The sequence below is a fragment of the Rosa rugosa genome, chromosome 1 (assembly GCF_958449725.1).
Source record: "Rosa rugosa chromosome 1, drRosRugo1.1, whole genome shotgun sequence".
Taxonomy (NCBI): Eukaryota; Viridiplantae; Streptophyta; class Magnoliopsida; order Rosales; family Rosaceae; genus Rosa; species Rosa rugosa.
Genome location: NC_084820.1, coordinates 25,554,674 through 25,577,021, shown reverse-complemented (window position 1 = coordinate 25,577,021; position 22,348 = coordinate 25,554,674). Strand labels below are relative to the sequence as shown.

At 39.5% G+C, this 22,348-nt stretch overlaps 2 protein-coding genes across 5 annotated transcripts; one reads left to right on the top strand and one right to left on the bottom strand.

Annotated features, from left to right (window-relative positions):
* Window positions 1-10,686: 10,686 nt before the first annotated feature.
* LOC133724414 (2-isopropylmalate synthase 2, chloroplastic-like) lies at window positions 10,687-18,156 on the top strand. The gene is made up of 12 exons (XM_062151134.1): window positions 10,687-11,428; window positions 12,307-12,520; window positions 12,604-12,684; window positions 13,145-13,237; window positions 13,321-13,407; window positions 13,507-13,607; window positions 14,984-15,017; window positions 15,107-15,181; window positions 15,469-15,552; window positions 15,649-15,783; window positions 16,111-16,244; window positions 17,836-18,156. Exons 1-12 carry the CDS (start codon window positions 10,719-10,721, stop codon window positions 17,975-17,977), a joined length of 1,890 nt encoding a protein of 629 aa, XP_062007118.1. The 5' UTR covers window positions 10,687-10,718; the 3' UTR covers window positions 17,978-18,156.
* A 772-nt stretch (window positions 18,157-18,928) lies between these two features.
* LOC133713998 (pentatricopeptide repeat-containing protein At4g39530) lies at window positions 18,929-22,018 on the bottom strand. Of its 4 annotated transcripts, none has more exons than XM_062140247.1 (3): window positions 19,536-22,018; window positions 19,301-19,414; window positions 18,929-19,179 (listed from the first exon to the last, which is right to left on the bottom strand). In XM_062140247.1, the coding sequence occupies exon 1, from the start codon at window positions 21,957-21,959 to the stop codon at window positions 19,569-19,571; it is 2,391 nt and encodes a 796-aa protein (XP_061996231.1). In that variant the 5' UTR covers window positions 21,960-22,018; the 3' UTR covers window positions 18,929-19,179; window positions 19,301-19,414; window positions 19,536-19,568. The 4 variants fall into 4 exon arrangements, with proteins under 4 accessions (XP_061996231.1, XP_061996170.1, XP_061996098.1 ...); XM_062140186.1 differs by having other exon boundaries at window positions 18,930-19,196; XM_062140114.1 differs by having other exon boundaries at window positions 18,931-19,179; window positions 19,301-22,018.
* Window positions 22,019-22,348: the final 330 nt, after the last annotated feature.

Sequence of the window (22,348 nt, the reverse complement as noted above, 5' to 3'; positions counted from 1 at the left end):
AGTGATTGGGGACAAAAAAACAACAACAAGAAACCTGAAAAGGTGCAGCGATTCCATTTGGGCCCTTCTTAATTAAGTCAAAACTGATTGTAAAAATTAAAAAATAGAAGTGAAACAAGAGAGAGATTCGAACCTTTGTGGGGAAGACACGGACTGACTACACTACCGCTGGAGCAACACGCAATTTGCTGCTGATAGGAGGAAACTTTTGATATATATATATACTATCTATAACATATGTACAGAAACTCCGGAGGCCCCCGGGAGGCAGTGGCCTGAGGCGGCTGCCTCAGGTGGCAGCCCTCAGGGCCAGCCTTGCAGATGCAGACAATCAAGCCCTGGAGGCAGAGAGAGAGCGAGAGAGAGAGAGAGAGAGCGTCGAGAACATTAATAAAAGAATTAATTCGTGAATTTTATAAAGCAATTGTACATTAATGAATACATGTAAAAAAAACAATATAAAAGAGAAATCACTAGTCGATGTTTTCTTTGAACTTCATTTCATTAGAGGTGAACCATGATGTTTAGAAAAATAATAATTATTATTATTTTTTATTTCTTTCTATATAGAAGTTGAAAAGATTAGATCAACAACTAAAAAATCAGAGAAATGAATTTAGTTAATCCTCTCTCTCTCTCTAAAAAAAGAAGAGGGCGGCTAGGGTTTCTTTGGGTAAGCTTGGAGGCTCTCGTCCGGTGGCTCCCGTGCTGTGCCAGGCTTTTAGCCTTGTTGGTGAGCGGTGAGTGCAGCCGGGTGGGGACGTTTTTTGATGGCCATTTCTCAGCATGTTGCTGCGACAGCGTGGCTCGAACCTTGACGAGCTTGCAAGCCTTGTGGTGGTCCTGCGTCTTCTGATCGCTTAGAGGCTCTGGCGCGCAGGAGCAGTCTGGTGGTACCGGCATTCTGTCCCTTGATCGACGGCGGCTGGCAGGATAGTGTGAGTTGGGGTTCTGACGGGCTCTTTTGGATCGAAGTTCTCCTATCTGATATCGGTACAAGTTCTCCTATCTGATATCGGTACTTCAGCACCATGCGGGGAGAAGGTGTTTTGGGGGAGGTGGTGCTTCTTGTCGGTGTGCTGGCGATAATGGAGGAGTGGATGGTGGCCGACGACTACTCGTGGCGGTGGCTAGAGTCTTGTAACTGGGGTGGAGGCGTGGTGGCTGCTGCAGCTTGGAGTTGGCTAGGGTTTGAGTGCTTTTGGGTCTGGGCTTTGCTTTGGGCCCAACTTCATTTTTTTGTTATCTCTTTTTGTCTAATAAGGCTCCCTCTTTTACGGGTGGGTGCAGTGGGCCTTGGCCTTGTATACCTTGTTTCTCTAGGACGTTACAATGTGGCCAAGGATCAGTACTGATGTACACTATGAGGGTCTTAGGCGGATGTACTGATTTTTTTGGTGTTGTAGCTTCTTAGTATTCAAGGCGCAGTAGTCTAGGCTAGTAGTCATTTTTTATGTGCAGTCAGTGCACTACTTGAGCAATGATTGTAATATGAGGGGTGTTTGTACCCTTCATGCTTGATCGAGTGAGGTCGTATGATTTTATATCAATGGATCAGTCTTCCGTTCCCCTAAAAAAAAAACAACTAAAAAATCAGAGTCTGCAAACACTTAAAAAAAATGGTGGGATAACAACCAAATTCCTATCTAAGCAGTGAATACTCACTACAAGTCTATTTGAGCTCGCCTTTTAAAGTGAACCTATGAAAAGAACTAACTTTGTGTCTTATAGGGAAAAACAATCAACGAGCTCTCCATCCGCCTACACAGAATTGTGGTACGAAACAAAATGCTACTTTCCAACAAAGAAATAGGAGTCGAGTCCTCATCCATAAGCGGCTTGAGATACACCAGTCTAATCCGAGATAATTACTAATTCCATTGGAACCATGATATGAAATTAAATTGACTGAGACCATAAAAAGCCCAAACCGCCCAAGTAGGTTAAATTCTCGAGCCAGCCCAGCCCAAAGCATTAAATAATCAATAATGGATGAGGGTGCCATGTTGACCCAATTCTAAATAGAATCAGACCTACTCAAATGGGCCTAAAGTAGGGTGAGCCCATATGAATCAGGCCTAGATCGAGGCCCAAACCCAGGTAAAGAGGTTGGCCAGAGACATATACCCCTGCTATCAACCCTTTCGGTGACCGATCACGATCAGTGTCGAGCCTAATCAAGGTGAACCCAAGCATGTCCTTCACAAATTACAATCAACACAAGCCAAAAACTGAAACTTCGGCAGCCCAAGAATCGCCGCCAATCACCAGCACAAAAACACCAATTCTAATTCACCTGCCTGCCACTCTTCCGCCCTTAACACACAGCTTTAACACAATGCTCGACCAGTCGGAAATAGGGAGATGGAAGACTTGACCCGATTCCTTCCTACAAACCTCCAAGATCCGACCCAGAGAGTATGATGACATAAAGAATCAAGCCTCTTCATAAATTAAATTTACAATAGTTCAGTCCAATGCAATATTTTTTCAATTATAGAAATAAAATTACAAAGAAAATCCTCGTGGCACCTTATACAACATATTGTCAAACAAAATTTTGATCATATATTCAATTCCAAACTGTATTGGAAAGCATTTTATATTCAACACTATTTCTTTTAGAAAAAGTTTTTTTTTTAAGGTCCACCTAATATGAAATTTTGACTTCGCCACTGAACAAATGACACCCAATTGACCTAGTGGTGCTTTGATATACAGAATGAAAATGCATTTTGAAAGATTGTTTGTTTGTCTTACTAATTATCTTTGGAACAAGTAAATCAACAACTCTATGAATCTCATGGTTTTTTAAATACAAAAAAAAAACCTCATAAATTCCGGGTATAGGCACCATATACGCCATGTGTTTTGCAATTTCATTAATCAAGGTTTAATGATAGCTGCACCAGCCCTTACTTAAAAAAAAAGTAATAAATAATAATAAAAAAAACTAACAAACATACGCATGCTTCCCTACGTACGTATTCTTTGAACCATATTAATGCGGAGATAGGGTTTCCGGGAGCCACGGATAACTGGTGTTTTACGGGAATATACGGTGTTGCAGCGAGAGATGGGAGGAACAGAACATGGGCCTTGATTGAATCATTGGCTGCAGAAGGCTGTGACTTACCGTGGATGATGGCGGGTGATTTAAATGAAGTCATGTGTCGTGCTGACAAAACGGGTGGAGTTCCAAGAGCTGCAGCGACCATGGAGCTTTTTCAGAGAACAATGGTAGACTGTGACCTGCTTGATATGGGATTTGTTGGTAGCAGGTTTACCTGGTCAAACAAGTATACCAAAGAGAGATTAGATAGAGGCTTTCAAACGATATAGTGGAGAACAAGATTTCCATTTAGTAGGGTTTTAACACTTAACCCCTCTGAATCGGATCACTGTCCACTCCTAATTGAGGTATGTAAAGAAAAGCTGCAATATAGAAGGGTACAGAAGCGCTTCCGCTTTGAAGAGATGTGGCATGGGCATGAACAGTGCGCATACATCATTAAGAAAGAGTGGGCGTTGCCATCAATTGGTAATGCAATGTGTCAGGTAGGGCAAAAGATTAATTTTACGGGCCAGAGGCTTATGGAGTGGTATCACACTGAGTTTAATAAGCAGAAGGTTGAAATCCGGATAATACAAGAGAAGATGAATGATTTAATGAGACAACCATTCTCTCCAGAGCAATATGAAGAGCAGAGATTACTCCATGTTAAACATAGTTGGTTGCTTGCACAACAAGAGAAATATTGGAGACAAAGATCAAGGGCTGTTTGGTTAAAAGATGGTGATAGAAACTCGGCTTTTTTTCATCGTAGAGCTAGCAACAGGAAAAGTAAAAATATGATCAAAGGGATACAGGATGAGGCCGGAGTTTGGCATGTTGAACCAGCTAAAGTTAAAGATTTGTTAATGCAACACTTTACGTCCATCTTTACTACAGAAGGGACGGACCCGGAGGCTATGTTAGAGGTCTTGAGTGCAGTTCCGACTAGGGTTACAACAAATATGAATGATGAGTTGCTCAAACCTTACACTGATGAGGAAATAAAGGAGGCGTTGTTTCAAATGCATCCCTCAAAAAGCCCGGGGCCAGATGGGATGTCGCCGTTATTTTTCCAGAAGTACTGGCATGTGGTAAGTTTTGATGTGTGTATTGCTATCAGGAGTGTGCTAGATGGTGGAGAAATTTGGGAAGATTCTAATTTTACGCATCTATGCCTCATTCTCAAATTAAAGGATCCTAAATATGCTACTCACTTTAGGCCTATAGCGCTCTGCAATGTGATGTATAGAATCAGCTCCAAGGTAGTAGCCAACAGATTGAAAAAGTGGTTGCCTGAAATCATTTCTCCACTACAGAGTGCATATGTTCTGGGACGGCTCATTTCGGACAATACTTTGGTTGCAACTGAAGCAGCACATTTCATGCATAAGTTAAGAAATCAAGAAACAGGTTTTTTCTCTCTTAAACTTGATATTAGTAAAGCCTATGATAGGCTTGAATGGAGTTTCTTACAAGCAATGCTAACAAAGTTGGGTTTCAGTTTTCAATGGATTTCCATGGTTATGAATTGTTTGGCATCAGTCAGATATGCATTACTTGTCAATGGGGAGCAAACTGCTAAAATCTTTCCCTCTAGAGGCATTAGAGAAGGAGATCCTTTGTCTCCTTATTTGTTCATACTTTGTGCTGAGGGATTCTTTGCTTTAATTTCAAGAGCTGTAGAGAATAATGTCATTGGTGGCCTCAAGATGTGCCCTCAAGCACCTACCCTGCATCATCTGTTCTTTGCAGATGACAGTCTCTTGTTTGGAACTGCTACTGAAGAGGAGTGCTCCAAATTTAGAGACAGTTTGAACTTGTATGAAAGGGCTTCTGGACAACATATTAACTATCAGAAAAGCAGTGTAGTTTTTAGTAGAAATGTCAAACCTGATGTGCAAGTAAAATTGGCCTCTATTCTGGCAGTGAAATGTGTTACAGAACATGACCGGTATCTTGGCTTGCCGCTGCGGGTTGGAAGGTCAAAGACTGCTATTTTTTATTACATAAAAGAGAGGCTAACCAAGAAGTTGGTGGGATGGAAATCAAAAATTCTGAGTTCTGCAGGTAAAGAAATACTTATCAAAGCTGTAGCTCAAACTATTCCGTTATATACGATGAATTGTTATTTATTAACTAAGCGTTTATGTGATGACATTCATCAATTATGTGCCTCTTTCTTTTGGGGAGATACGGATGAGAAAAAAAGAATCCATTGGAGAAGTTGGGAGCGTCTATGTCTTACCAAGAAGGAAGGGGGAGTGGGGTTCAAGAATATCTATGCTTACAATCTTGCTATGCTTGCCAAGCAAGGGTGGAGGATAGTATCCAACCCTAATTCTCTTATTGCTAAATTATACAAAGCCAGGTATTTTCCTCATTGTTCCTTTTGGGAAGAAGAGTTGGGGGATTCTCCATCTTTCTCTTGGATATTTTGAGTGGTAGGCCGGTTTTGAGGGCAGGTGTGAGATGGAGAATTGGAGATGGTACACAAGTTAATATTTGGCAAGACAATTGGATCCCAAATTGTCCACAATACTTGATTCAAAGGCCGCAAAGGACTATTTTTGAAACTGTGGCTGATCTCATTCATTCTAGAGATCGGACTTGGATGTCTGCTGCTATTCATACTCACCGGAAGTTGCTGAAAAGATTTTATGCATTCCTTTGAGTCAAAGAGCTATGCCTGACAAATTGTTATGGAGTCCAGAGAAGAGGGGTTTCTACATTGTGAAAACGGTCTATTGGATTGCTAGAGAGAAGGTGCTTGAAAATGTTCTTACTTCTACTTCCAGAGGGAATCCTTTTGGAGAACTTTGGAAGAGGATTTGGAAAGCTAAAGTACCAGGAAAGGTTCAGATTTGTGTATGGAGGGCATGCAATAATCTTTTGCCCTCAAGAGAAAGACTGCTTACAAAGGGGTACAATGGTGATACAAGCTGTCTCTTGTGCTCAAACAGAATGGAGGATGTTGCTCATATATTTTGTAAGTGCCCTACAACTTTAAATATATTGTCGGCACCTCCTTTTAATCTTCAAGATAGTCTGTTACCATCCATTAATTTTAAGGAATGGATGTTAGATCATACAATGCATCTTAAGCCTGAAACTTTTGAGAAGTTGTTGATGATTATTTGGGCATTATGGAAAAATCGCAATAACATGTTGTGGAAGCAAACCTCTCAATCTGCTCAAGATATCTTGCTAAGCTCTTTGGCTTGGCTAAAAGAGTTCCATGCAGCCCGGAAACCAGTTAGACAACCAAAGGTGATGATTGAGGCAAAAAAGATGGAAGTCGGCAAGCAAAGGGAGGTGGAAATTAAATGTGGATGGAGCTTTTTTACCACAGATGACCAAGGGAGGAGTTGGTGGGGTACTTAGAGATGCAAATGGGCAGTTCATTGCTGCCTTTGCACACCCTGTACAACATATTTCATCCTCCAAGCATGTGGAATTACAAGCTTTAAAGGAAGGTTTGGATTTGCTTACTTCCATGGGCCTCCAAAATGTGACAATTGAAAGTGATTGCTTAGAAGCTACAGAAGAGGTAATGAGCGATAATTATGAGTTTTCTATTCATGCTGGGTTGATTGATGATATTAAGATGGCTATGCAAAGAGTTAGAGGGGTTAAGCTTCAGCATGAGGCACGAACTTGTAATATTGTTGCTCATAGACTAGCACATATAGCTTTTGAAACAGAACATAGAACTATCTGGTATAGTGTTGCACCAGATATTATTCTTGATGTATTGCAATCTGATTGTAACCATCTTGTTTAAGCAAGTATCAATGAAAATTTGATCTTTTTCAAAATGGATGCATACAATTTCAATCTCTCAAAGCGTAACTTCATGAATTCTAGAAAATTTTCTAAGAGAATTTAATAAATGAAACATGAGTTTTATACCTAAAGAAAACGATATACATATCTGTTAAAGTTTGATAAAGATAAAACGTTCTCGGCTTCCCGTTCCTTTGTCCTACTAGGGTGAGTACCATAAGTTTGGACAACAATTTCCTTCAAAATTTTGACCGCGAATTGAGGTATTCCCCTCATTTTCCATGTGGTTTGGGTGGATCCAGCACCTAGAGCTCATCTCTCCCCTTTTTCAATTGTTTTTGTCAAGGGGTTTGTGTTCCTTAGGTACTAAGGTTTTGCCTTGGGGTTTTCTAGCCCTTGTGGTTTTTCTTACTATAGCGTTGCACCGTTATGTTATGGTTGAGGTGCTTGTCCAATCAAGTGTGTTTAGTGGAAAAAGTGGTTGTGTTTACTGGAGCCGTTTTTAGGTGATTCGAAGGTCTCGATGGTCTAGATTGAGAATTGACTATCTTTGGTGGCTATTGTGGTGGCAGCTCTACTTTGATGGTTTCACTGCTCTAATTCTTACAATTCTATTGTACGTGTAGTTCTGTTTGAATTAGATATTTGGAAGCAGTAGTATATTCATTCATTAAACAACCTGGACATGGTGTTTCAATGACAGATTCAATAATGCCATAATGGTGATTTTTTTGTTCTGATCCCAGCACCATCAGTTTTTTACAGCGACGAAGGTTTAGAGAGAGATGAATTCGCTAGTGTAAGGCACACATTTTGTCCATTTAATCCATGCCACGTTAGGCCCACATTCTTATTTGGACTAATCACACCAAATCTAATTAGTTTCCTGCCCCATATATTCTGTAGTTTCATTAATGATCAAGGCTTAAGGGCAGCCATACTGGCCCTCTTTCAACATTTCTTAATATACTGTGGTTTTCCTAAAAAAAATGAAAACAATCAGTTAAACTATGATCCTAAAACTCAATGACCAAAACGATATGTATGCTTTCCGGCAAATGTCGACAATTAAGAAAAGAGAGAAAGACTGACCTCGCTGACGTTAAAGCACAGTCTTGAATTCCAACATGCACTAAACTATATATAAATCTTATGAGTGAGACCCAAAATGTATTACATATGAAAGAGTTAGTTCAGACATTGATCTATCTTGCTTTTCATTCAGTTGGATTTGCACTTTAACCATTCACATACTTCTAGCTTAGTCCTATAATTCCAGATTTTATATAGGGAATTCAATTATACAAAAAGCCTAAACTAACATGTAGATACTAAAAAAATCTGATAGTGTAAAGAAAGGAAAAAAAGAAAAAAAATTGAACAAAGGAATGGGATCTCAACATAGTAATAACATAATTGATTAAACCTTTAAGATTAGTGTGGTAATAATGATTAGCCCTTACAATCGAGTGGAGTGAACCCTAAACGTATGAAACGGGCCATGTACAATATGAGAAGTGTAAAACGAAGACCGTGGAGGTGATATGAAGGATTGGAGCCTCATCCCGCCCACACCCGCCATCATCAATCTCTATGTGCGTAGCAATTTCTTACGCATGTATTGTTTGAAATCGACCCATCACATCAAAGTTCGTTTCAGTCTTTTTTATATGGTGATGCAATATTCTTAGTAAGTTTATATGCACCTCGATCGATCCTCTAGTTGTAGTTTGGTCAAATCTTCACCTCTTCCATACATATCAATGTACTGCTTTAGTCGGTAACAATTATTTAGTCATCAATCTTGGAATGGATAAGTTGCTTGCAAGCACCAAGTACACCCATTTGTCCTGCATGCATGCAACACTTAAAAAATATGCAACAAAAGAAAACTAGCCAACATCCATATTTAAAAAAAAAAAACACCTTCACTGAATCATTAGTAGTTCCTGGAAATCCTCAGAATCTTCCAAAGTTTCCCTTAACCTCGTGAATTGTCATGGTTGGGAGTCCCTGTTTGGGTTTCTCATTTCTCATTTCTGGGCTTGTTGGTCTTCCATGTGGACCTTGTGTTTTCTTTGGGCTTGACTGGTTTGGGCTCACAAAATTTCTAAGTTTTTATTTTTCATTTTAGTTTCGGGCCTTCATTCTTTTTCATGAAAGAATGATGAGTCTATGTTTTTCTTTTTTTGAGTAGGGAAGATCGACGGGAAACAAATAGCCTCGTATGTAGTTTTATTTAATTTCGGGTTATTTAGTTTCTTGTTTTTGCGCTTAATCACAAAATGTGAGTGTGCTAGGAGCCTAGGAGTATGCTAAGTAGTATACTCGTGTGAGGGGTGTGCTAGGGTTGTGTGCTCTATGTAATGGCTTCTACTGATGGCCCTCTGGGCAAGTCATTATTGTACTTCTTGCTGAAATGTATAACGAGGTTGATCTTTTCAACAAAAAAAAAAAAGGATATTAGTCAGATTACAACTATGCACAAAGACTAACTATGTGCACTCTAGAGAAAAATCATCAAGTAGCCCTCCATCCGTCTACACACAATTGTGGTATCAAACAGAAAGCTACATCCCAACAATAGGAGTCTAATCCTCATCCATAAGTTGTTTTCTCCAGTCTAACTCAAGATAATTATCAATTTCAAGTGGGTCATCTGAATTATGACTGACACTTTAGAGACCATAAAAAGGCCCAAAACAGAGGTCCAAACTCTCGGGAGGGTATTAAGGCACCTCCAACTTGGCCTAATTCTGAAGAGAATCATACCACTCAACTGGATCCAGAAGAGGCTAAACGCACATGGCCTAGGGCCAGACCTAGAGGCCCTAGCCCAAATAAGAAGGCTAGTAGGAGCACACTCCTACTGCCAACCTACCACCGCCACCATCAGAATCTCTGGTGGCCTTCTTGTCCATATGCTGATATGCCTATGGTGCATTGAGCAAACTTCAATAAACTAGAAACCTAGATCTTGAATGCCGATCTATCCCGACGCTCTTGACCTCGACAAAACCACCTCTGATTCACGTCCAACGACTGATGCCGACTAAACCTATTCGATGATGCCCCACTAACTGTTCTTTGCAAGAATCCAAACCTCCATAGATCTAAGAAAACCTCGACCACATCTGCTTCCGGCCTCGATTGGAACTCGTAACCACCCTCTCACGCACCATGTGTTGCCTCGAGTCATGACAAAAAGCTCTGCTGTCGCTAGATCAGACAGTAATCAAAGGATGTCCGTCGCCGCACCCTGCTAAACCCTAGGACTCTATCTCTGTAGAGGAAAAAGAAGTTGCAATAACATTATCAAACTATTCGATCCCTCAAACAAAACAAAAATCATTCATATAATAAATCCACTGCCCCATAACCATCCTTCTTACCTAGAACTCAAACACATCTTCTTTTGATCACATACTCCAACCCTAATTCCAACCAAATAACTCATTAAGCTCATGCTTGTTTATCATTTTTTTTTGAAAGCTTATGCATAAATCATACAGATACTCATTTTTCTCATCACTAATGACCCGACACATATCTAAACAAAATATTGCGTGACACAATCGCTCGTTGAAAATTTGATCCCTATCTCATTCCATCACATTTGAAAATCTTAAATTAATGTTTCTACTTCCCCCTTAATCAAAAAATGTTAAACCCGCCGCCATCGCTCCACGTGGAAAGCGAGGCCCGCCTCAAGACCAAAACAACAAAGAAATTCCACAATCCTGATGATAAATACCAAACGGGGCCACACTCCCTCCCTTCTTCTTCTTTTGTCCCTGCGGGGTACTATAGTCTTTTCCTTTTCCTTATATAAACTCCCTGCAGCCTCCTCCACCTGTTTCGTACCTCCCTCATTCTAACAATGGCCACTGTGTGCACTCCCCACACAATCTCACCCGCCGCCATTGTTTCTTCTTCTCCAGTCCGATGCTCTCACTCCCAATCGCAGCTCCTATTCGGTTCAAATTTCCCGAACCGCCGCCACCACAACCCGAGCCTCCCGATTTCGGCTCCCAATCTCCGCGCCGCTACCAAAGGACGAGTTCTTTGCTCGCAAAACCCTAACCCTACCCCCACGCGCCGCCCCGACTACGTCCCCAACCGCATCTCCGACCCGAACTATGTCCGCATCTTCGACACCACGCTCCGCGACGGCGAGCAGTCCCCCGGCGCCTCGCTCACCTCCAAGGAGAAGCTCGACATTGCGCGCCAGCTGGCCAAGCTCGGCGTCGACATAATCGAGGCCGGGTTCCCGGCGGCGTCGAAGGACGACTTTGAAGCCGTGAAGATGATCGCGAAAGAGGTCGGGAATTTTGTGGATAAAGACGGTTATGTCCCTGTGATCTGTGGGCTGTCCAGGTGCAATGAGAAGGATATTAAGACGGCGTGGGAGGCGGTGAAGTACGCAAAGAGACCGAGGATTCATACTTTCATTGCTACCAGTCCGATTCATATGGAGCATAAGCTGAGGAAGACGAAGGAGCAGGTGATTGAAATTGCGAGGAGTATGGTGAGCTATGCTAGGAGCTTGGGTTGCCAAGATGTCGAGTTTAGCCCTGAAGATGCTGGCAGGTAAAATTATTGATTCTGTAAAAAATTGTAGTTAAATAAAAAAAAAAAACTTTATTTTGTCCTTCTTCTAGGAATAACAAGTCCTTGTGATGCCACCATTTCTGCAATTCATTAATTTGTTAGTTTTTGTGTTGATTATCGAATTCATGCGTGATGATTTTGGACATACTGTCGGTGTGAGCAATCACGTTAGGTAAGTATGTCGAAATGATGATATAGCTGTATGAACTTGCACTTAATGGTTCAGGAGGTTGGCTTAGACAGAAAATGCTAGGAAATGTTTTGCTTTATTTTTGGAAACTTAGGTATTGGATTACATACTGTAATGTGCAATTGAAACCCGATTTGTGGTGAATCATAGACTTCTTTAGCCACTTTACTTATATATATATATATCCACATCTGAAATTAAAGTGCGAGGTTGGAGTTTAGGGTCACTTTTCGGTCGCATATCCACATCTCGACCGTTCAGTTTTTAGATACTGATATATAGATCATCTATGCAAAATTTCAGTCAAATTGATGATATTTAAGTTATCTAACTCGCTTAAACCAATGGATGAACTGAATCTGTCAAACCTGAACCGTACTAGCTTTAAGGCAGTTATCAATGCCTTAACGACTATCAATTTAGCTGAAATTTTGCAGAGATGATCTATATATTAGTACCTAAAAACTGAACGGTCGAGATGTGGATATGCGACCAAAAAGTGACCCTAAACTCCAACCTCGCACTTTAATTTCAGAGCGAGGCCTCGCTCTGGATAGGATCTATATATATATATATATATATATATATATATATATTTTCCTCCTATTCATTTGGTTGTGTTTCTAATATTTTTTTTCTTTTGTTTTCTTGGCCCAAATCTTACCAGATCTGAGAAGGAATTTCTATATCAGATTTTAGGTGAAGTTATAAAGGCCGGGGCAACAACTCTGAACATTCCTGACACTGTGGGTTATACCGTGCCAACTGAATTTGGTCAGTTGATTGCTGACATTAAATCTAATACCCCTGGAATTGATAACGTTATCATCTCGACTCACTGCCAAAATGATCTTGGACTTTCTACTGCCAACACTTTAGCGGTATACTTTTTCTTTTGGTCTTATAATTGGGCATATGTAATGTTTTGACAAAATGCACTTAGACTTATCTTATCTATGTTCAGGGGGCAAGTAGAGGTGCTAGGCAATTGGAAGTAACAATCAATGGAATCGGTGAAAGGGCTGGTAATGCTTCATTAGAGGAGGTGAGAGTTATTTGCTGTTGCAACATGCAATCTTTGAAGTTTAGTTATAAGTAATGTTGAATTTGGAAAAGGGACTTATTATCCAAGCCATGTGTGGTGCCTTACCGTGATTGTTCGGTTGTTAACTGAGCTAAACTTTTGAAAGCAAAAAGATTTTTTTCCCCAGTGATTTGATTCATCAATAGGCTTATTAGTTGATGTATGTGAATTGCATCAAAACTATCTATTATACAATTGCTTTCTTCTTTAGGATATGTAACTAAAACTTTTTTTTTTCCTTTGGTTGTTATTTTTTTTATTTTTTTTTAAATTATTTAAATTATTTTTTTTCAAGAATATTATTTTTATCATGTCTCTGGGCAAATATTGATCTTTTTAAATTCTATGAACTTGGCTCTGTTTTGTTTATTGTTTCTTCTCGTTTTCCTTTAAATAACATGGTTAACTGAATATATTGCAGGTTGTCATGACCTTAAACTGCCGTGGGGAGCATGTACTTGGGGGGCTTTATACCGGAATCAATCCTCGGCATATTTATATGACAAGCAAGATGGTATTTTTTCTTCAACCAGTTTTTCCTTCTTTACCGTAACTGATTTGGATGGGGTTTCTCAACTAAATGGTTTGGTTTTATAGGTTTCAGAGTACACTGGAATGCATGTGCAGCCACACAAGGCTATTGTTGGAGCTAATGCTTTTGCACATGAAAGTGGTATCCATCAGGTTCGTCAATTTGAAATAATTTTTGCCCATTTCCATAGTTTCAGTTGGTCATAATGAAATTTATTAGTATGTACATCTAATATGCTTTCTGATCTATAGGATGGAATGCTCAAGGACAAACGTACATATGAAATTATATCTCCTGAAGATATTGGGTATGACCGGTCCAATGAAGCTGGCATTGTTCTAGGGAAACTTAGGTAAATTCTTTTGAAACAATCATTCTAATTTATGGGCTGAACATGTACTTTCCTTTTCTGTTCATAAAAATGGGAGAAAGTTAAAGCTCAATCATCCTATTGAAATTAATAGCAATATTTTTGATAAGCCACTTCGTAATTCCCACATGCTTCTTAGTGCCTAATTGTTAACTGAATCTTGAGAAGTGTGTTTTCCTTCAATTGGTTTATGTAGTGAGTAGTGATACAGCTTATAAACAGGGAATAACGAGCACATTTGTGCATCCCTATTAGAGACTAGTTATTGAACTAAGATTCTATATGTTTGTTGAACTTGGTGATTTGGGTTGATGGTGACTAGGGAATTGATATTAGCATTCTCACAAAGTCAGTCAACACCTCCACTTATTTTGTGAGCTTATAGAAATAATTAAGTATCATCTCGGAGTCTAGATTCGATTTCTTGGAGTGTTATAACAGTTTCCTAGTAACCATTGGATATTTGTTGGCACCATTTTATTTTGCGACTTTGTACTGCTCTTCAGCTTTTGGCTTTATGTTCAGTTAATATGTTTCAATGCACTTTTCAGTTTTCATTCCCCCCTGATTTTTTTCCCCATCAGGCATGAATAGGATGATCTAATTCTCTTTCTTCATTTTTCTGGTTTGCGAGCAACTAATTATTTCATTCAAGTTGAATTTCAACATGTAATGGTCAGTTTGAAAATGTTTTCATCTTCTTTGGAAAAGAGATATGAGGACAGTAGTAGGAAAATGAGGGAGGGAGATGAGTGAGGTGTGCAATAGATAAAGATGACTGCAGGAAACACAAAAAAGAAATTATTGAAACTGTTTTTAGTGTATGTATAACATTTCCTCACCCTCATGCACTATCTCTTTCCCGCCATTTTTTAACTTTTTTTTTTTGTAGGTACTTTCTAAAATAAAAACAATATCCACAGATAAAATGTTACCGAATGATCCTAATTTTTTCTTTATATTTGTAATTTGAAGGGACTTAGGACCTCTAATTTACAAACCTTGGACTTCTAACTGATTTTGTGTTCAGATACATTAACTTGGGTTTGGGGGAAGGATCTGGAATATTGGTTAAAAAGGCACACATAGTCCATGCTAAACCTGTGTGAATAGTTGCTTAGGAAGATTGTTATGATCGTGAATGATCAAATACAAGGTTTTAGATATAAACTATATTTGTTTTTAAATCTGAAAACCTTTGTAAGTTGTCCAATAAGATACATGTGCCATTTCACTTATTTCACTTGCATGTTTGTTTTCCTTCTCGGAAATTTACTTATTTTGTGCACTAAACATGTCCTTCCTCCAAACACTAAATTGTCGGTTTTTCTTTGTCTGGGCATGATTTTCTTTTGCAGTGGACGCCATGCTGTGAAAAAGCAACTTGAACAGGTACACAACGCTGCTCATTTCTTGCAATGTGGAACCAAATTTGTTGGTTTGTTAGCTACAGTTCCTGATGCTCTCTTTGCTCTTATTAGCTTGGTTATGAGCTTGATGATGTTCAACTTGAGACCGTATTCTGGCGTTTCAAAGGAGTAGCTGAACAGAAAAAGGTAAACTGAATCTTGTAATACACTTCTGGAAGTCATTGTCTAACATGCACGAAGTTATAACATGCATTATTGCTTTTCTGAAATTCTTGTGTCGATTTATAGTAAATTATTTAAAGACCAGACCTTTTAAATATTGGATTGTACAACCTAACAGACCAATTGATTAAGATGTAAGTGATCAGAATGAACACTATATCTTATCAATATTTTAATGATTTATATTTTTGTTTTGGTGTTCTTCAAGATATTCTTGTTTGCCCACTTATTTTAATTGATTGGTGTCATAGAGAGTCACTGATGCAGACCTCAGAGCATTGGTGTCAGATGAAGTTTTTCAGCCAGAAGTTGTCTGGAAGCTTCATGATCTACAGGTGAGTCATGACATTTTTCAACTTTGTTGCTCATCTTTTAATCCACTGAAGTTTTAAGATCAACTCATCTCTACTTTACCTGGACTGGATTCTCAGGTTACCTGTGGAACTCTTGGTCTTTCTACAGCAACTGTTAAACTAATTGATGCTGATGGGAGAGAGCATATTGCATGTTCAGTTGGAACGGGTCCAGTGGATTCAGCTTACAAGGCTGTTGATCTCATTGTGAAGGTTTGATAAGATTATACCGTGACTTTCTATCTTGCAGTCACATTTGATTCTTGAAAGTTGTTATTGCGCCAATTGTACAGCCGTTACCTCATGTTTCAAGCTTATGCACATGTTTGATTGTTGGTAAAGGTTATTAATAAAAATGCAACCACAAGTATTTAGAGTGTACTTTAGAGATTCGTTTCAAGGTTGACAACCTTTGTACTTGGTTTTTTAGAAGAATTTTGAAGAGTTCTTAGTTGTGAAACTCTAGCTGGTTCCCAGTTGTGCTACAAACTTTATTAGCATGTGTTTTCTAAAGAAGTTTGCTGCTCTGCTGTCTGGCAGGAACCAGTAACACTTGTTGAGTACTCTATGAATGCGGTCACAGAAGGAATAGATGCAATAGCCACTACTCGTGTTGCAATTCGAGTTGAAAACAGTGATATGGTCACTGGTGAGATATCTCAACGGACATTCAGGTATGGTGTGATGTTGCATTTTGTCCATTTACCCCATTTTTAGGGATTTTTTTCTCACTTACCCCATTAACTTTTTTTAATTCCCCCTTACCCAAAACACAAGTCTTCCCTAATACCCCATTAAGTTTTTTTTTTAGTTTTTTTTTTTAGACTATTTTACCCTCACCTCTTTGTTACTTAGAGAGAGAGAAAATGGAAGAGAGAGAAACCATAGAAGACTTTGCTGGAGCCCGATCACCGGCCGCCGGATTCCCTTTACCGTCGCCGGATTCTGGCCATCTTTTGCCGGAATCCGGTCACCGGCCGCCGCGCACCAGACTTTTTTGAAAACCTCGCCGGAGGTCTCCAAAGAGGTCGTCAGAGATCTCATAGGTCGCCGGAAATGTTTATTGCCCTCAAATGGACGTCTATTAGCCCCCAATAGAGGGGTCTATTGCCCCCCAATAGAACTTTCAGCCTCTAAAATGGGAACTAATTTCTCTAAATTTGGACAAATAAACTTTGATAGAAAAAAAAAACGAGGAGATTACATTAATTCAAAACATCTATTGCCCCCCAATAGAACTTTCAATCGTCGAAATGGGAACTAATCTCCTTAAATTTAGACAAATAAAACTTTGATTAAAGAAAAAAAACGAGGAAATTACATCAATCCAAAACGTTTATTGCCCCAATAGAACTTTTTTTTTTTTTTTTTTTTCATTTTTCTTTCATTCTGGGCTTCTGCCCCCATTTTACCAAAAAAAAGTGAGACAACAGTGAACAGTTCACTTGCTATGTTAGGTGTTTAATCGCACTTGCCTTGTGATTTGCGTTAGCGGGACCACTATATGCTTACATGGCACGAATTGATTGGCCCTACGATCAACCCCTTCTCGTCAATCATTCCCGCCTCATAATACAAGATCCTATCTAAACCTCTTGACTCATTCACCAGTGAGCTCGAGATCAGCCATGGCCGCCACTGTTGTGAATATGAACCTACTCCACTTCCACTCCCCACGTGCCAATCCCCACCCGCCATCATTCTCTCCATTTCTCACCAACACCAACACCACCAGCCATGCCTTAAGAAGGTCCAGCCCGACCTCGCCAAGCTTCTCAACGACGAGGAGTCCAACTCCTTCAGAAGGTCTAGCCTGGCCGCGGAGAGTCCGAGCTTCTCGGCGAAGAGGATTGTCAGCTTGGCGTTGAGCCTGGCCGCGTAGAGAGAGAGAGAGACCTCGTGGGCGTCCTGCTGGGGGGGAGGGAGGGCGTCGAGGCTGGCCGCGGAGAGCACGACGACGGCGATGGTGGCAAAGCCAGGTGGCGATGGGGAGAGAGAGTGAGAGAGCCGGCCTTGTGGGCATCCTGCTGGAGGGAGGGAGGGGGGGAGAGAGAGATTGATGTTGATGGCAGTCATTGTAATTCTTTAATTGGTTTGAGGGCAAAATGGTGATTTTTTGTTAAATTGTGTATGTGAGATCTGTTGCTGGGTAAGTGGGATAATTTTTTTTTTTAATTTTGGTGCTTTGGGTCAAGAACCCTTTTTTTTTTTTTTAAGTCTACTTGAACGTTAGTAATTGATCTCTGTTTTGTCTTCTGGTGCCAGTGGGATTGGGGCAGGAATGGACATTGTTGTTTCTAGTGTCAAGGCCTACACTGGGGCATTGAACAAGATGCTAGGTTTCAAGGAAAGGTTTCCATTGGAGATTGCAGCAGAATCAGCAGAACGAACCCCAGTGTCTGCATAAAAAGGTTTTGGTAAAAATTACATGTGATGCGCAAGCTCTGATATCCTGGCTCCATTTAGTTTATTGTTTTCTGTACAGTGTTGTCTAGAAACTTACGTAAAATTTTTGGAATCATCAAGTTAAGACCCTGCAATTAAACATGTACTTTTTTGAATTTAATGATACTATTGTTTGCTAAAGAGGTGCTTGGCGAGAACGAGCCAACGCCAGAGAGTTGTAGTTTGACAGTATACTGACTTTACTAGACTATAATGTTTCAACTTTCAACTTCACAAGAAAATGATCGTCACTCTAATTTGAAGATAAAAAATCAGACAACTTACAAATAATCATGGATATGGGAAACTTCTTATAACTGCTGTCATAACTTGGAGTTAACAAGGATACAGCGATTATTTGGAATTAGTTTCTTGCAATAATTCCAACTATTTGAAAAAAAAAATGAAAAAAACACTAGTTTTGACACTATTAAATCTGAACCATCATGAACATGACTAAGGGATAGTTTGTGATTGCTGTGACTTTTAAGAAAAACTGTTGTTGCTGTGTTGTGAGAATAATCAACTGTGAATTAAAACAGTTTTATGTTTGGTAAATAATATTTTTAAAAGTGCTGTCAGTACATAAAACAACTGCAGAGTGTGTTTTGATTTACAGCAGCTTCTAAAAGCAACGTCTAGGCTGCTTCTAAAATCTGTTGCTAGTGACCTATAACTTCCAATTAAAACTGCTTTTTAATTATTTACCAAACACAATAAAATCTAAAATTTTGAACAAAAGCTGATTTTTTTAAAAGCGATGCAATCCCAAACGGGGCCTAAGGGACTCTCCAACATTAATTTCATGTCTTATTTGGGATTAGTCTCTTTTAATATCTCAATAGTAGTTCAAAAATTTGTTAAAGTTGAAGTTAAATTCATTAGCGAAGTGCGAAAGAACAGGTACTAGTGGTCATCTTTCCAATGTTTTTCCCATCGTACAGGGTTCTCTAAAGCAAAGGAAAAAAAAAAAAAAAAAACATCAACTTGCATTCACAACTTTCATGCATATACACGATTGGAATCAATCTTTTCATTTTAGACTACCATGTCATCTCCAAATTTCTTCAGATCAGCTGTCCACTCCATTGATGTCTTCACCAGCTTCTTGAATGCGACTCATGTTTTAAACCCAACAAAGAATCTTCCTCCATTATCATTGCACTGAATTAAAACTTTTGCTGTCAAAGTCAAGATTAATACACCAGCTTAAATACCCAAACTAAAAGAAGCCCCATATTTTGCATGAGTCACAAGCTTCACTTCACAGTTCAGAAAGACGCACCTGTAAATTCTCAATTCATAGTTGTTCAGGAGCTCATGATGTTGCAGCTTCACTTAGCATGATTGCTCAATCATGTATGTGTTGTAATGTCACGCACATAAAAAGCCCTTGGATCTGCAGAATCAGATTGATTGATAGAGAAAAATTAGACCAGTTTCGCAATGACAAATATCTGTTTTGCAGCAAATCGGCTTTGTCAACCACTCTTTCCCTCCTTCAAAACAATTCTCCTCACCTTGAGTACTGAGCTTCATTCTTCATTATTCACTTAGAACCAACTACGTCCGGTTTCTTTCACTACACCATTATAGTCCATTTTTTTCCTCACCCTCTTGACATCATCCCACATACCTTCGGATGCATACATATTTGAAAGTAAGATATACGATCCACTATCCATTGGATCACTCAAAATTGCCATCTCTGCTGCGTAGATCCCCAATTCAACATTACCTGCAGCTGTACATGAACTGAGTAAACTCCTCCATATAATTGCTGGTGGTTTCATTGGCATTTTCTCAATAAATTCCTTAGCTTCAGATAATTTACCGGCGCGGCCCAATAGAGAAACAATGCAAGAATAATGTTCTATCCCTGGTTCGATTCCAAACCAAGGCATTGATTCAAAGTGACCAAGTCCATCTTCCACAAGGCCTGCATGGCTACAAGCTGATAGCACCCCCACAAAGGTGATATAGTTGGGTTTTATCCCCTCATTCATCATTTTTTCAAACATCAGAAGAGCTTTTTCTGCTTCTCCATGATGAGCATACGTTGAGATAATGGAATTCCAACAGGCAACATCTTTCAAAGTTTTGGAATCAAATATTTTGCGAGCCTCTTTAATGCTTCCACACTTGGAATACATATCCACAAGGGCATTTGTGACAAAAGGATCATTCTCAAGACCAATTTTAAAGATCTGGCTATGGAACTGTTGACCATGTTGGATACTTGCTAGGTTGCTGGCTGCTGAGATTAGGGAAGCAAAAGTAAACTCATTAGGATTTTGTCTTGATAATTGTAGTTCTGAGTACAACTTAAGAGCCTCTTCACTTTCCAGCTGTTGGGCGTATCCGCAGAACATTGAATTCCACACTACTATGTCTTTTTCATTCATCTCCTCGAATACAAGTTTAGCTTCGCGAATACATGAACACTTGGAATAAACATCAATGAGAGCACTGCCAGCAAAAATATCCAAAGATAACCCGTACTTGGTGGTCAGCCCATGGATTTGCTTGCTTAATTCCAAGGTCAATAAAGCAGCTGAGACACCAAGAAGACTGACAAATGTCAAGATACTAGGCTGGACCATTTTAAGCCTCATAAGATTGAAAAGATCTAGAGCTTCAGCCACCTTATCCTGCCTTGAGTATCCTTCAATCATTGCATTGTAAGAGACCACATTATGATCAGTCATGGAATCAAAAACTCTTCTTGCATCAGTCAGGGAATCACATTTTGCATACATATCAATCAAACTATTCTTCACATAATATTCATAGACAAGATCAACCCTGATAGTATAAGCGTGCACTTCTCTCCCATGTTTCAGAGCCTCAAGTGAACCACATGAAGTAAGAATGCTACTACACCCATATCCGTCTGGCTTCCAACCCAATCTGGTCATTTCAGAAAATAGCTTAACAGCCTCCATGTGCATCGAGTTTTGCATGTACCCTGCTATCATTGTGGTCCATGAAATAAGGTCCTTATCTACCATCTTATCAAATAGTTTATGTCCTGCCTGGACTTGACCGCACTTTGTGTAGAAATCTATTAGTACATTAACCACCGAAACATCCATTTCTGTTCCCCTTCTCAGCACATGAGCATGAATTTGCTTGCCGCCTCCAATGAACTTGATGCCAGAACATGCGGTCAGAAGAGCAGAGAGCACATATTTATCAGGAAGAACACCAGTGTCTTTCATATGATAAAACAACTTCAAAGCAGCTTCACTTCTTCCACTTTTCGCATACCCTGCTATAACTATAGTCCAAGTAACCGCACTTTTAACTTTTAAACCATCAAAAATCAATCTCGCCTCTTCTATATCCCCCATTTTTCCATAAAAATCAATCAATGAAGTACCCACAAAGACTTCCAGATCAAAACCAGTCTTAACAACAAAACAATGCACTTGGGCACCTTGATCAACCCCTCCAAATTGCGTACAAGCCCGAATAACACTAGGCAAGGTATACTCATTCGGCCTCCCATCAGAACTCCTATGGAACTCCGAAAACACCTTCAGCGCTTCTTCGCTCTTCCCATGCTTGGTATACATAGAAACCATCGAAGACCAAGTAACGGAGTTCCTCTCAGGCATTCTATCAAACAGCTTCCGTGCATAAACAATAGACCCAGATTTCTTGTACGAGTCCAGTAGAAGATTGGCAAGGAAAACATCTTCTTGAAAGCCCGATGCGAGAATCTGAGCATGGATTCTCTTGAAGAACAAAATGGGTTTGTCTGAAACGCCTAGTTGCAAGAGATGGACTAATGCAAGCCTGTGGGTTTGGAGGGTTTGGATTCGAAGACATGGGTTTTGTGATTCGAGAACAGGGGATGGTAATGACGAGAAGTTGAGGAATTGCTGCTTGGAACTGATGGACTTGTGATAATGTCTTAGGTGAAGTGCAGAGTTTCTCATGCTATAGAAGATGCGATTCAAATGATATGATTCGCGCCTTTAGTTTTATACTGAGTAGTCAAAAAGTTATTACCAAATAATATTTTGTATAAATCAGTTTTAGCAACTATCGAGAGAATCTTACGTATGTCAGCCGTACCATGTGGTGATGTAGCTGATCAATCAGTGCCCAGCAGGAGGGTGTTTTAGATATTTCATTTTTGAAAAAGCAGGGACAGTTTCAGAAAAGAGAGAAATTTTTTTTTCTTCTGATTGGCTTGCCCTAAAGCCACGTGGTAGGCAAACCCCTACCTAAGAATTTCTCCTATAATTTAGAGCAGTTCTTTTATTATATTATAGATAAACATAATTTCATTTCAAAAAAAAAAAAAAAAGATAAACATAATTTT